The 15,067-nt window shown below is 40.7% G+C and overlaps 2 protein-coding genes across 4 annotated transcripts; both read right to left on the bottom strand.

Annotated features, from left to right (window-relative positions):
- Window positions 1–99: 99 nt before the first annotated feature.
- On the bottom strand, window positions 100–7,272 carry LOC106929740 (rab GTPase-activating protein 1-like). 3 transcript variants are annotated; one of them, XM_015006860.2, is made up of 8 exons: window positions 6,803–7,272; window positions 4,802–4,876; window positions 4,594–4,704; window positions 4,008–4,112; window positions 3,831–3,914; window positions 3,644–3,715; window positions 3,282–3,527; window positions 100–510 (listed from the first exon to the last, which is right to left on the bottom strand). In XM_015006860.2, exons 1-8 carry the CDS (start codon window positions 6,911–6,913, stop codon window positions 277–279), a joined length of 1,038 nt encoding a protein of 345 aa, XP_014862346.2. In that variant the 5' UTR covers window positions 6,914–7,272; the 3' UTR covers window positions 100–276. The 3 variants fall into 3 exon arrangements, with proteins under 3 accessions (XP_014862346.2, XP_087858590.1, XP_087858591.1); XM_088002464.1 differs by lacking the exon at window positions 6,803–7,272 and adding an exon at window positions 5,856–6,728; XM_088002465.1 differs by lacking the exons at window positions 3,644–3,715; window positions 6,803–7,272 and adding an exon at window positions 5,856–6,737.
- A 3,164-nt stretch (window positions 7,273–10,436) lies between these two features.
- LOC106929739 (protein FAM163A-like) lies at window positions 10,437–14,020 on the bottom strand. The gene is made up of 2 exons (XM_015006859.2): window positions 13,256–14,020; window positions 10,437–11,513 (listed from the first exon to the last, which is right to left on the bottom strand). Exons 1-2 carry the CDS (start codon window positions 13,346–13,348, stop codon window positions 11,142–11,144), a joined length of 465 nt encoding a protein of 154 aa, XP_014862345.1. The 5' UTR covers window positions 13,349–14,020; the 3' UTR covers window positions 10,437–11,141.
- Window positions 14,021–15,067: the final 1,047 nt, after the last annotated feature.

The following is a 15,067-nucleotide window of genomic DNA, read 5'->3' as shown; positions in this document are numbered from 1 at the left end:
CAGCAGCATGTTTTTTCTTTTAATACGAAAGAGAAAGAGGAAATAAAACCTGCGGCTTATCTCAGGAAATCCACAAGAAAAGGTTTCTTTACGTCACAGTAAGGAGGTCACAAAAATTTTATTAAGAATGTATTTGACATTAAAGAAAACATACGAATATTTACAAGTTACAGTTTGTTTAAAACGATAGAAAGACCCTGTGACATCATCGCCTGTACTCTCAGGTACTTCTCCGTCAAGATGAATGTTATCGGCGCACACACGCAGTCCAGCCATTCAAACGTTTTTCGTATTGTCTTTGTGAGGCCATGACAGCTTCTTAGGAGTAGATCCTGAGATGGAGGAGCTGTGGAGGTTCCAGTTCAGAGTGGGGAGGCCCTCTCGGTGCATGGCAATGCCATGGTGTCCCCCCGCCCCGGTGGTCCGCAGCGATGTCAAGGCCTTGCTGATCCAGTTGTTTTTTGCTTCCTGGAGATCGTTGGCTAGGACTCCCTTCTGGTGCTCCAGCTCCTATGAAAGAAGATGCGTACAAAGCACAATGAAAATGCTGTTGACTTTTTTTTTTTTTTTTTTTTTTTTTTAAAGAGAAAATAAGTTGGTCAAAACAAATATATACACATCTACAGCTCTGGAGAAAATTAAGAACCCACTCAAAATGATCAGTTTCTCTGATTTGACCTTTTATAAGTTTATGTTTGAGTAAAATAAACATTGTTTTTCTATCCTATGAACCACTGACAACATGTCTCTGAAATTCCAAGCAAAGATTTTGTATTTATTTGCAGAAAATGAAAAATGGTCAAAATAACAGACCCCCAAATAATGCAAAGAAAAAATGTTAGAAACAACAATACTAATGTTTTAACATTAGTATTATGCAAAAAGCATACATTGCCTCCTGGAAATTAAACAATTTCCTGGAAAATTGTGAAAATTATTTCTGGAAATCAGAGACATTTACTGTAGTTCATCTTTGACAGTGTCAGGATTTCTGGCTCAAACCCTGACTAAGGTGAAACTATCAACTTCCTCTCTTGGTTTTCTTATGTTGCTGCAACACCATGAAAAGACTACATCTCTCTAGCAGATTATATAATTACTTTTCTTTGTGTTTGCATCTTAAGGCTTTCCTTCATTATGTTTGGTTACATTACGTCACAGATTTTGACCCGGATTGTTGATGTTTCTGTGTAAAGTGATTGTGTGACCGTTTGTGACTTTGTGAGATTGTCATGGTACTTTAACCCTCTAGCTAGCTGTTAGCCTCCCACTTCTCTGTACTTTGTCATCTTCCTACAGCAGATAAGGTGAATATTTCTGATAAGAATCCAAACTACTCCTTGAACAGGAGTCCACCTTCCAGAATATTTATTCTCTATCAGCAGCAACTTTTGTGTTTCTATCTGCGGAGTGGAAATGTGGAAAAAGCGTCAGTGTGGAAATGCAGGAATGCCCAAACGTCACCATCTCATGGCCAATGATGAATCCACCAACGTGACGAAACAAGAACCGTTTTGAGACAGAGGAACTGGATAAGATTACAAGAAATTTCCACTTCTTCCTATTGCATTTCAGAAACCCTGTTGGGGTTTTATACTGCAATCGGTGTAAAATTTCTGTTATTGGCCAGGTCACATTGGAAAAGAGGCTTTTAATCTCGAGTTATTTTTCATGGTTAAATAAAAGATGCATACACACACACACACACACACACACACACACACACACACACACACACACACACACACACGTTTGTGTTGCTATCTTTGTGGGGACTTTCCATTGACTTCCATTCATTTCTACAGCCTAAACCTTGCGTTTACCCTTTTCCTAACCCTATCCATCACATACCTAACCCTAACCAAAACTCAATTCATACCTTAGCCCTAACTCTGACCCCTGACCCAAAAACAGGGTTTCCCCTCGTGGGGACCAGGCTCCGGTCCCCACAACGTAGTACATGTCAGGAAAATCGTCCCCCCAAGGTATTACAAACAAACACACACACACACACACATATATATATCTATATAAAATTAACATTTTTGGTTATTTTAGATTATAGCTTTATTTCTTTTACTGGTTTTATATTTTTTGACCATATTTGAAGCAAACTAATAAAATAAACCAACATAAACGGCCCTTCCTTATTACGAGTAATGGGTTAATTTTTACTGCTCATGTGGTTATTATATATGATATGATATATATAATATATGATATATATATTATATTTCATATCTTTACAAACAACCAATTCTGTCTTTAAAGGGGCGGTAACATGTATTTTCCAGGCACATAGTGCCATTTTACCGCACAATTAAGTAACTACAGGGTGGGCCTTAAGTTTCCATGTATAAGAGAATGTAAAATGTACATTTCTGTTATATTTCAGATACCCAAGAAGATCCGTTTGACAAAAGAGCAAAGAACTGAAATTATATTGATGGCTGGATCGGGAAGCAGTCGCATGGTTGCACGAAACTTTAACAGGAAACATGGAACGAGCATCACACACACACACGACACTGTGGCTAAACTTATTTGCAAGTTTCAGAAAACTGGAAATGGAGTCCCACAAGAATAAAAACGGTTGTCCACTATAAGATGTTTATTTTTTCTATGTATGGAAACTTATGGCCCACCCTCTATATCACCCTCAGTTATAAATTATGTCAAACATGAAATAAAAGAAATCCAAGGTTTCCCCAAGTAAACCTGCTCAGCCCGGTGGTCATTCATCCAGCGGCCCGTCGTGCTTTTGAGTTAAAAAATGTTTAGTTGACAGGGAATTTGAAAATATCACTTGAGTATGTGTTATTGAAAGATTGGAAGATTAATACCTGAATACCAACTATAAAGTCTTAAAAAATGCAAATATTTTAAAGGGAATTTAAAAAAATAAGCAATGCTAAGCCTGGTGGGGTACAAGTAAAGCCTGGAGGCCCGCCAGGCTTATGATACACTGGGGGAATCCCTGAAATCTAACTTTGGAGGTGCTGAGTGGGAGAGGGGCTGATCTGTGAGAAAAAAAACATAACATGATATAAAGCTAAAAACATCTGCTTTACGTAGCCCTTTCTCCCCTTTAACGTAAATCGAGAATTGTCTTTCAGCTGACTGGATGCCGCAAACAACAAATGGGAGAGGGGTGATGCTCCATGTTTCGATCAACCTCATCATGCGTACTACATGGCAGATCACGCCTTAAAGCTTTGATCCTCATTAAAATCTTGACGGCTCTTTGCTGGTCTGCACATGTCCAGACAGTCAGATTTTACCTGAATCTTGCAGTTGGCCTCCACCACCTGCAGCTTGGTCTGGGCCAGTTCCCTCTCCAGCGCTCTGATCTGGGCCTTCAGAGACTCCTTCTCCTGGTCCTTCCCGTTCCCGTCTTCCTGTCGGGGGCTTTCGTCGGACTCCCGCCCGCCTGGTTCGGCCTCCACATGCACCGGTGTGTCAGCGCCGTGGCCTGTGGGGATCGATTCTGCAACGTGTCGACACTGGGAGCAAGCCTCTATTGTGCTCTAGAAGATGACAATTAGAAAGAAAAAAGATTGTACAACTAACAAAAAAAAAAGTATGAGTGCAACATAAAAATAACATAAAAAGCAGACATCTGCAGCAAGAGTGGAGCACTCACCTTGAGTGCATCCAACTCTTCTCTGTGGGCGGCTTCCTGCCTCTCCAGACGCAACGTCAGCTGAGAGCAGATCTGAGAGACAGATCGACTTCATCAAATGAAACCTCCTCCAATCACACCTACATGCATCTGTGAGAACGCTGAAGGACACTCTGATTGCACAAACGGTGCCATCAATTGCCGGTACCTGTTTGTAGTCGGAGATGATACCGGACGATCTTTTAATCTCCTGCTCAGCCCTCTCCAGCTCTCTGCGAAACACTTCCTTCAGCTACACACAAAAAAAGATTTTTATATATATATATATTTTTTTTTTTAACTTTTCTTTCTTACAACGGCCTGCAAACAAAAAAAATCCTATCACCATGGCAGCTTCTTCCTCTTTGCCTCTTTTCTCATCTTCAGTTGCCTGCAGTCGATGTTGGATCTTAAGGAGCTCTTTGGTTAGCTCGTCTACTCTGTCTTCTGCCTGGAAAACATGAAAATACACTCAGATCCTCGCCATTACATGCTTGTTTCATTATATTGGTGATGCCTTGTAAAAGCGTCCCCCTTTGCTTTTTCACATTTTGTAGGGATTCTCCTTCGATATGCAGTTTGACACGGCACACACGTGGAAGAAGGTGCTCTTTGTTTGTACCCTAACCCAAAATGTCATGGTACAAACACAGCATCAAAACACACCATGCTGAGAAAGGAAACATGGTGAGAAGATTGATGACGCTCAATACAGGAAAAGTTTTGTAAGAAAACCCCCTTTTTCTATAAGCTGATCCATCTTGTAAAAACAAAGCACACGGAAAGCTGCGGCTGTACCTTGACAAACCCTCAAACTTTTGACTGCTGCTGTGAATACGGCCGGGCTGCATTTTAGATAGCTGGGATGCGATATAAATGAGGTCCTGAAATGCAAAACCTTAGCCTTTCTTAGTTTGACCTCTTAGTAGTACCTCGTCTAGAGAGTTCCTCAAAGCAACCTTGCTGGTGATTAGTCTGTGCGCCAAGCTATCGTTTTCCTGCTCCAGGCGAAGGCTGGCCTGCTGGAGCTGACGGTTTTCTTTCTGCAAATTGCAGGAAAAAAAAGCATTGGGTTTCTGCAGCTGAAGAGAGAAAATCAAATCATTTCAGAAAAAGAGGAAGACAGGAGTTGATTCTGACCAAGTATTTGTCCACAGGGTCATCGTCCATGATCTGAAGACGACTTTCCCCGAGTTTCACTTTCTTTGTGGGGACCTTGGAAGAAGAAGGAAAAAAAAAAAGACACGTCTTGTTAATGTGGAAAACCTGACACGTTTGGATGAAATGGAGAAATCCATCTCTCCCATAAAGAGATATGTAGGATGAGCTTGACAAATCAAGAACAGGCCTCAGAACGAGATCCAAACAAGGATAAATCAAAGATAAGATAAAGCTGAGTACATGGGGGACGCGGTAATCTACAGCGCATCTGGGGAATTATGGGGGACGGAAGAGGCTTAAGGCAAAGCATGAAATGGATTTTCGTGTCTTAAATACCTAAAAACGACGAATCCAATATCTTTTCAGGGTGCCGCGAATCAGAAATCTGACTTGTGGAGGAATTGTGTTTGGCGTTGGGCTTTATGCTTTGTCATGGCCAGTCAGCGACGGCTCACGTGAGGAATGCAGAGAGACAAAGTAAACTGAAGCGCTCTGCATAAATGTGATCTTTCCTGTTCAAAATGAAACAGTGGGTCAGAAGCATTGCCTTTCATCTAAAGCGAAACAACAGCTTCAAAACAGGAAAGCATGACTTTGTTTAGGAACTTGAGAGCTAAAAAAGATCTGTACTTAAAGGGAGTAACTTATCTTAACTCTTATAATCAGCAGTAAAAGCAGATAAGTAAAAAAAAAAAAATAGCATGTTACATATGAAAATTTCTCCAAAGACGCTGAAACAGAGAAAGCTACTGTAAGCTTATTTGTTCTTATGTTTGATTTAAACATAATATGGATGGTTTTATCAAACTGTTAGACTGGTTTACATATCAAAACCTCAAGATGCAAAATAAGTAGAAGTGCTTGGATCAGAGGCCCTCACTGATCAACCTCAGCAGTTTTGAGGATCTCAAAATGGGAGATGCAAACCCAGAAAGAAATGGAGGAAGATCCAAAAGGATCGAAAGAAAAAAGGCAAGATATTCAGCCAATGGTTGGTCAGAGAGGATCTGGAATGATCAGGTTCCTCACTTACCTGTGAGTACAGCAACAAACAGTTGTGAAGCCAAGCTATCATTGGTAAAAATCCACCAAAAATGATGTAAAAACACATGGTGACGAGCTTCCAGTGCATATTAGGAACTGGAACACAAAGAGAGGATGCACCTTTATCTGGACTCATGAAAGCAAAATGCTTCCTTTGGCATCTGGAGAGAGCAGACAGTTTGTCAGACTGTGAAGCATGGTGGCTCACGTATGATGGCATGGGGATTTTTTTTCCAATGTTGTGGAATAATGTCTATTTTTCACATACCAGGAATGATTGAATCAGATAGTCGAACGTTTTACTTAAAGAAGATGCCAAGTTCCCTTTTAGGACAATGCAGTGAAGCAGGTGTCACAACAAAACGAGACCAACAAACCCGGCGGTAAAAGCGTAAAATACAAGTGGTCGTGTAACTTAATAATAGTTTAATGATTCACAGGAAAGCTTAATCTACCAATATTTTTCAGTTTATGCAGTAAACGCTTGAGCTGGTCAAGAAAACGACGTAATTTCTGTTGGTACATTTAATCCAAACAGATGTTCCCAAACGCAATTGTGTGTATAAAAATAGAGATACTACAAAAGTTTAATTTAAAGCCACCATTGTTATCGTGAACACGTTTGAAGGACTTTATTATGTTTCGGTGATGTAATCCTCAAGCCTGTGATGCAATGCAGATGTTGGACTGAGAAAAATATCAATAAATACTTGATATTAAATGACTCAAACTGGCATCAGAGATGGAAATCTTGATTGGAGTCAGTGTAGAAAGTGATCAAGTCGAGGCAAAAGGAAAACCCAGGGAGAGTAAAAATATTTCACTAAATTAAAATATTTAAAACCTGCAAGAGATGAAAAACCTGTCCTGTTAACCAAAGTGCATTTTCATGCATTAACACCACAATACAAACATTCCAGAGGGAATGAATCTTACATTGAACGTAGGCCCTGTGTCAGCGACCAGACAGGCGAGGATCTCCTCTTCACTCATCTGCTCTATAGCGCTGGCGTCGTAGGCCGTCACCATGGACACCTCCTGCATCATCGCGCCCGGATTTCCGAAACAGACCCCAACAGTCACAGCGCTTCTGCGTGAAGCCCAAGATTCAAAACCAGAAAAGCCAAGAACGTCCACCTGCAGATGCAGGAGAGTGACTGGAGAGGTGTGAAGCAAGTTCAAAACGATTCTGACCCCGCCGCTTTAACTCGCTCTGAAGACACAGCCGTCCACACACACACACAAACAAAAGATCTTAAAAGGCCAGAGGTGAGGTTGAAGTTCACGACTCCCGGAAGGAAAGAAACTTTGTTTGCAGTCCAAAGGTGAGAAATCTTCCCACAGCAACACCAGAGACAGGTGAAGTGTGTGTCACAGTGTGTGTGTGTGTGTGTGCAGCACCAGGTTCAGCAGGGATTATATACGACCTGAGAGTGTGAAAGGAAACACAGCCTTGGACACGCCCACGGTTGTGTTTACATTTCTTATCTCACCTGTCCTCTTCTCTGACGCACAAATCCAGCTGTTTACGACCTGTAAGTGTCCATTTAGCCGAGTTAAATGGTTTAAAAATCATTTATATAGGTTTAAAGAGGAAACAGTTTTTTTGTTGTTTTTCACATGCACTTTGTTTTTTTTTACCCCCTTATTTTATTCACACTCTGACACGATGCCGTGTGAACCTGCTAGACTTGTCGAGTCAAACCTGCCGTGCGTGTAAGAAGTAAATGATGTGGCATCTGTGATATTTTTCCCAGGGGGTGTTGGTGCAGTAGCTCTATTATAGTCATGGGCCGAGCGACCAGACCGGAGAGCAAACAGGCCCAGCAGGTAGGGCGACGCATACCGACGCAGAACAACAGGAAAGTCTCTGCCACGCCACCTGTACGCACCCCAACACCTTCATCCTGCGTGCTGCAAAGTCCCACCTTAACGTGAGTTTCTCTTAATTTCTCCATTTGACTGTGAAGTCTGTCATTTCTCTCCAGGACAAAGCCACTTTTACTCCCCCCAAAGTCTCACTTCTCTAGTTGATTTTCACTTCTGTGTTTGAGTTTACTGTTTTATTTTTTGTTCTTTTTTCACATGTTTATACCTTTGTGGTCAATTTGTGTATATAAATATTTCTCCACTGAAGCTGTGACTTCAGTCCCCTCTGAGTCACAGTAGTAAAAGATGCACACACAAAAGAAAAAAAAAAGCCAAGGGAGACATATAAACATTTATTTTCTCCTCAAAATAATAATAGTAATAGTAATAAAAAGGTGTGAACAGGTGATGGGTTTTCTCACTCTAACAGGGCGAACCAAAAGATAACCCATCAATACCGCTGAAAAGAAATCAGAGAAATCTGAAAATAAGAGCAAACTGATGAACAAAAGCTCAGAGCTTCATCTGCCAGAGAAAAGAATGACATTGTGCTGAATCATGGAAATACAAAAGCGCATTTGAAACAGCAAATTGAAAAGCTCTGCGTTGACAATGTGATGCAACAGGAGGCTGGCGCCTTAAAGAAAAACAAAACAAAAAAACGCTTTCATTCACATGGAAATTTTTCCACATTTGTATTTTGTTGAGGTTTTGTGGAGCAGACCAACACGAGTATTTTACAAAGAAAAATGCTTATATGCACTCATTCCCCTTTACTCTGCTACCCTGAAGTAAAATCTTCTGAATTCAGGAAGTGTGGAAGAAACCCCAACAGTGAAACATGGTGGTGGGAGCATCATGCTGAGGTGGTGCCTGCTCAGGAAATGAATGGCGCTAAACACGAGGCGACCCTGGAAGAAAAACGTTTTAAAAGCTGCACAACACTCGAAACTGGAGAAGATGTTTCACCTTCCACCTGGATAAAGACACAGCCAGAGCTAAATGAACGGTTTGGATCAAAGAATAATCGTGTATTAGAATGACCTAGTCAAAGCCTGAACCTAAATCAAACTGATAATCTTTGGGGGTGTGGATGTGGATTAATGTTATCCACCTAGTTTGACAGAATTTAAGTTATTTTGTAATATAAAAAAGGGTGGGGGGGACCCAAAAAAGTTTGGAAGAATAAAACTGATTAAAATTTTCTTTAAGACAAAAATGGGAGTGACTGCAGGGGCTTATGAAAAATGCATGTGACATTTCTCACGTTTTTAATAGTAAAACCTTTGTTTGCTTTTTCTTTCTTTCACTTTTTCGCTCTGCTTTGTGTTGGTCTACGGCACAAAACCCCGAAACTGACAGGAAAGTTGTGACAAAATGTGAAGGTGTTAACGGACCATGAATACTTGTGCAAATCACTTGTTTGTGACAAAATAACGTTTCTTAAATAGACGTCTTGGCAGCGGTATATTTGTTTATCTGAGCACAAAATTGTTTATATTTTTTTTCCATCTCTAAATATAAATTTTCTGTTCCTACTTACAGTACCGCAATTTTTCTGACAGGAAAAAAGAAAAAAAAAAGAAAAAAAAACATAGTAATACAAAGAGAACATAAAATAGAAGAGTAGGAAATAAAACAATAATATTCACCAGAAGCTTCACAGAAATACATATCAATTCAGGCATATACTGTGAAATAACTGCATCTTGTTACTGTACTGTGGCAGACAAGATGGCTTTTTTAAATCACTAAAATATAGCACGCAATCTTGCTTAATGTTGGATTTTTTTTTTGCGTTATCACTTTTTTTAAAAAGAAAAATGGATTGTCCGTTTTCTTTCGTCTGAATTCGCAAACAAGAAAAGACTCACAGCACCGCCAGCTTTTACACTGTGAAACAAACACTTTTCATTTTAATAGTCTGGCTTCCCTACATTTACCAGAATAGAGATCATAACTAAAACACAGGTGAGACTTTCTTTGTTGACTGAAACTAACAGAAAAAAAAACACAAAAAAAACTGCAAGATGCACAGAATTGCATAAAAACTCCCCTTTCTGTTCTCTGTTTCACCTCTGGACAAAACTCCACGGTGAGTTTCTATTACTGGCAAACAACAACGCCTAGTAGAAAACTGGCAGCCCTCGTGTGCAATAGGCTGAAAGGCCGAGGGAGGGCGGGGTTCACGCTGCGAGTGTCTGGGTTAACATCCGGGAAGAGAAAGAGAAACAGAAACTGAACCGATGTGGAGGAAAGTCCTTTATATGAAGGAACTAACACATGAGCACAGATCGATCATGTGCCTTCATTGCTAATCAGAATTTAACTCTCGGTTCCCATCTGACTTCCTGCTGATATGAAGGGTTAAAAAAAAAAAAATCCATCAGTCACTTAAGCTTGAACTGAGAGTCAGAAATTCCCTCGACTCTTCATGCTTTCAGTTTGACAGAAGAAGAGTGACGACGATCTCAAGTGACATTATTTACATAAATATGGTGCAATGTCATTCCTAAACCACAAAGATGGCTCCCGCACAGAAGGTTTCTGCAATCGGCGCGATGATGATGATGATGACGATGATGTGCACATACACCTCTAGTGGCAGGGGAAGCCCATGTTTTTCAGCACGATGCAGAGGTTACTGGTCGTGTAGCATATTTTCTACCGGATGCCGCAAAAAAGTGACTTTAATCTCAACTGACAGAGGTTTGGCGAGCCGTGTTGTTTTCCTTTAAAGGGGGCTGTTATGTAAAATTGGCTTCTTCGTTTGAGCTTTACATCATGTTATAATGTTATTCCCTCATCAAAAATAAACACGGAGCGTTGCTTTGATTGTTTCGTGCATGTCTGAGAAATCCTTTCACCTCCACCGTTCAGAGCACCACCTTTTCCATGCCGCTCCTCCTCGAGGCTGCAGCCTCCAAGCCAAACTTCTGCCTCCTCAGCTCCTTCAGACTAGCAGCAGCATACTAAAATAATAAACCTTCAAACAAATGATGCATTTATATGTTTTACCCTATGTTGCAATTTACAAATTCTTGGATTTCGTAGTCTGGAAACTCGTTTTTCCTTACTGGTGCAGTGGTCTTGCCTCTGATGGAGTCACCGGTGACTTAGCCCCATAGCTGTGGAAGAACAGTCTGCCATTTACTGGAGAGGAAAAGAAATCCTTGCTGCAGCGTTTGTGAGCTGCTGCATGATTTCGTTGCCCACACAGGAGCTCTGTCAGTGGGCTGAGTCTGTGGGTGACTGTGACTAAAGTCGGAATGTGCAATAATCTAGGTGTAACTGTGCCGTGTTTTAATAAATTAACTTTTGTTGTTGTTCTTATAAACGGCTTGTGCAAGAAAAGTTAAGTGTGTTGGTGTGAATGTGTGTGAAGAAGAGTCCAGTGAGGAGAGAGTCAGACGTCGGTGCTGTAGGGGCGCGGCGGGGGAGGGAAAGCATCCGACGGGTTGTAGTAGCTCAGAGGGGACGGAGTCGGGGGGTTGACGGGCAAAGGGAGAGACGCTGACGGGTTTTCGTAGTAGAAGCCCAGTCGCTCCCCTCCGTTACGCATGTCGTCTGTGAGTCCAGAGGGGACGGGGTACGGCGAACACGAGGGGCAGGGGCTGTGGTGCGAACCCGAGTCCAGCTGGTCCAGGGAGACGGGCGTGATGTCGGTCCCGTCCATGGCCAGGGCGTTGCAGGCGTTGCAGGGGAAGTGAGACAGAGGATCCGCTCCCGCCACCGAGCCCACGTCCGCCTCGGACTCGTTCTTCTTACAGCAGTAATACTGGCGCAGGTCGACAGAAAACACAGCGAGGGAGAGAGAGAAAGAGAGAGAGAAAGAGAGAGAGAAAGAGAGAGAGGGTCAGACACTTTCCAAGGATGTTTTATGCAGCGAGACTCGGCGGCTGTCGAAGAAAAAGTCGGAAATTAGCTCGTTCATTTTCATTCGAAGATTATTTTTGGGGAAGATAAGCTTGTGTGTTGGAGAAAACATGAACACAATCAATTAAGATTTTTAGTAACGAGATTCAGAAATTATTGTAACAATCCCACTTTTTCCTCTTTTAGCGTTTAATGTACATCACGACGCACAAACACATTAAAAGGCTGATATAAAATTTCAAAATATGTTTCTGAGATGGGTTCATTGGCGATACGACTGGTTAGGACACTAAAAAGCTAAAAAAAATGCTTAATCTTTTACTGCAGTAACAATCTCAGACTGAAAAATAGTGAAAAATCCACCTTGTAAATAATACTATAAGATATAAAACTAACAAATTCACCCCTAGCAATCCCTTTTTATAATCATAACATTAATATTTAATTCATGCATATATTTTTTTTCTTTTATGGGGACGTCTAATTAGCACATTAATGTTGTAGGTTTGCACATAATGCAGAATAATAAGGCAGATAATAATCTATAAGGTTTATTCTCAGGGAACAAGAAAACCAAGCAAGTAAACCTTTGTATGTTACTTAAAATATATTGGGACTGCCACAGTGATTTATATTTATATATTATTAATTATAATGGATTTTAGGTCAAAATCCATATAAACTGATTCATTTTCATTCTTACCTGCAGATTGAAACAGAAAACTATGAGCTGGTGCTGGGAGATTAAACGTAAAGTGGCAGGTTTGTGGGAAAACGCGCCGCCTTTGGTCAGTGACCTCAGCTGGGTTGTTTCGACACAAACGGGAAAAGCAGAAGGACGTTGATGAGCTCCTGCGCTGGTAGCCCTCGCGGCTGCTAGCGGCGGCTAGAAAAGCCGATTCGCTCCACAAACATGTTGGAGCCTCTGAGAGACCGGCGGTGATATTTATGAGGAGCATAAAACTGTCAGTAAAGCTCCCGTTTCCACAACAGCGAAGTATTAAACATGCCAAGCAACAGGAGGGCTGATAGCTGTTTAACTATTAACGGCTTATCGCCAGCCCCATTAAGGCTTCAATCTCCTGCAGGCATAAATTTATGAATCGTGGGCATGACGAACGTTTAAAACTAGTAGAACTACAAACAATGGGGAACAATAAACAGGCAAAATAAAAAGCATGTTTGTCCCTCAGCAGAGGATCTGTTAGGAACCTTGTTGGGGAGCAACAAGGTTATTATGGGTTGTTCAAAATGCCAGAAAACTGAAAATGTGTCTTTGTTGAGTCTTAGCCAAAAATTGAATGCAGGTAATTTAAATCAAAAGTTGTCCTTTATCTTCAATTTTCAATGTTTCTGCAACAAAACAAGGCTTTATTTTAAGAGTTTTCACATAACTATCCAAATTTATCTATATATTTATCTGTTGCTCATGGTGACTTTTAACTTTTGAAATAACATTTCATGACATTCACAGATTTTTTAAAAAAATTATTATTATTGCAAACCTTTTACAGGTACAAAACACTCCCCAAGAAGTTTTATTTAAAAAAAAAAACAACAACTTAAGAATAGCTCCCCTATTTTAAATATTTTCTTTGTTTTTAAAAAGCGAGAGAGACAGATTTGTGTGCAACTCTCAGGTACCTGGAGTCTACAGTAACAGAGAACTGCTACGATGCACAGCAGTATCACCCCAGCAAGGATTCCTCCGGTTATCACGATAGTTCCCGCTGACATTCGACCAGCTCTCCATCCAACCCTTTGAAGAGACAGAGAGAGAAACGGAGCTCGTCAGAGTACAAGGGAGGAAAAAAAGCAGCAACCAACGCCAGAAAACGTTGCTGCAGCAGAGCATCTGTACATACAGGAAAGCAAAGCTTTCTGAATTCCCAGTAAGTGATGGAGCATGCATGCTGTAAATATCAGGTTATATAACTGGAAAGAGACGATTTCCCCCCCACCCCTCCTCTTTTTATGAGCATATATGAGCGATGATGTCTGAGTGAGCCCCCCCAGCTAATTTGCAGAAAAGTGCCGATAATGTACGAGGATCATTTCTGTAGTCTGCTGGCTGAGACGAACAGAACTCAGACGAAATGTTTACTGTGTCTGAACGAACTCTGAGGTTACGGCTGTGAAACGCTGCTGTCTAAATGAGCTGAAGTGAAAACAATGAACTCACTGGAGTTTGAGCTGGTGACTAGGAGCTAAAACGCTCACTATCAAGAAAATGTTTGCTTTTCTTGAGATGAATCCTATTTCCGTGTCAGAATGATATAGTTTTCCAAACTTGCAATCATGTTATTGTTGGATATTTCAACAGGAATCAGATCAGAAATTAATCTGATCTAAACATGGACATAATTTTAGACATGCTGAAAAATCTAAAGATACTGTATTGTTTTTTTTGTCTTTGTGCCAATGTCTCTGTAATAAAATATATAGGTAAACAGAAACACACACACAAATCTGTGGTGAGCTCTTCAGATTTTTTTGCGTATGTATTCACACATGAAAAATCTTCCTGCTTAGCTGCCTGGAAAAGTATCCTAAAAAGTCTGAAACGAGCGTCGCAGATTCCTGTGATCTCGCCTGCAGATCCTCCCTGGAAATGTTCAGAGCTGTAGTTAAAACTGGCTCAGCTCTCTACAGCTCACCTCCCCCACGGCCGTCACCCCGGCTATGCAATCAGCGCTAATGGTCACTCTTGCGACGTCACCTTTTCCACTCTGGTCGTGTTGCCTTAACAGATCGGATCGTTATTTGTGTTGGACGGCTTTTGAAACATAATCATGAGACATTAATGGATAATCTGATGACGAAAAAATGTAACGTTGTTGACTATGCGTCCTATGACTTTGCATTTTTGTGTTTTTAAAGATGTAAAGCACTTTGAAATGCTTTGTTGCTGAAATGTGCTATAAAATTGAAACTTGATTGATTGAAATAAATGTATTATAAATGGGAATGTTTTTTCAAGAGCAGTGTTTGTGGTGGCCATGAAAAAACAGCCATAGTTATCTAAAAAAAAAAATTATAAATAATTCTTATCGTCACTTTTATTCTTATCACAAAATATCTTAATAAAACTAAATTTAAATCACCCACCTGAAATATATTTTTTCACTGTTTTACAGGTAAATAAGCAAAATATTACTACCGTTTGCTCCACACGCTTTTTTCCAACCGGTTCTCTCAAAAGCCTGCAAACCTGCAGCCGCTGCTCTGCATGAATCAGTTTTGGTTCATCCCTCCCCATAAAACTATGTTTGCAGGAGCCGTTCAAAAATTACAGAGTTTATCGTCAGCATTTAAGCTACACGCCTCGTAAAAATAACGTCACTCAAGCAAGACCACTGCAGGCCTGAACACAGCTGAAAGGAAAACTAAAAAAAAAAAAAAAGAAAGATTAAATATGGCCTTAAGGTATGTGCTTGTAATGGAATTCAAAAGTAT

This window comes from Poecilia mexicana, unplaced genomic scaffold (genome assembly GCF_051168715.1).
Source record: "Poecilia mexicana isolate PSO_F unplaced genomic scaffold, ASM5116871v1 scaffold_22, whole genome shotgun sequence".
Classification (NCBI taxonomy): Eukaryota; Metazoa; Chordata; class Actinopteri; order Cyprinodontiformes; family Poeciliidae; genus Poecilia; species Poecilia mexicana.
The sequence above is the reverse complement of the archived record's forward strand: the minus strand, read 5'-3'. Positions and strand labels throughout refer to the sequence as shown.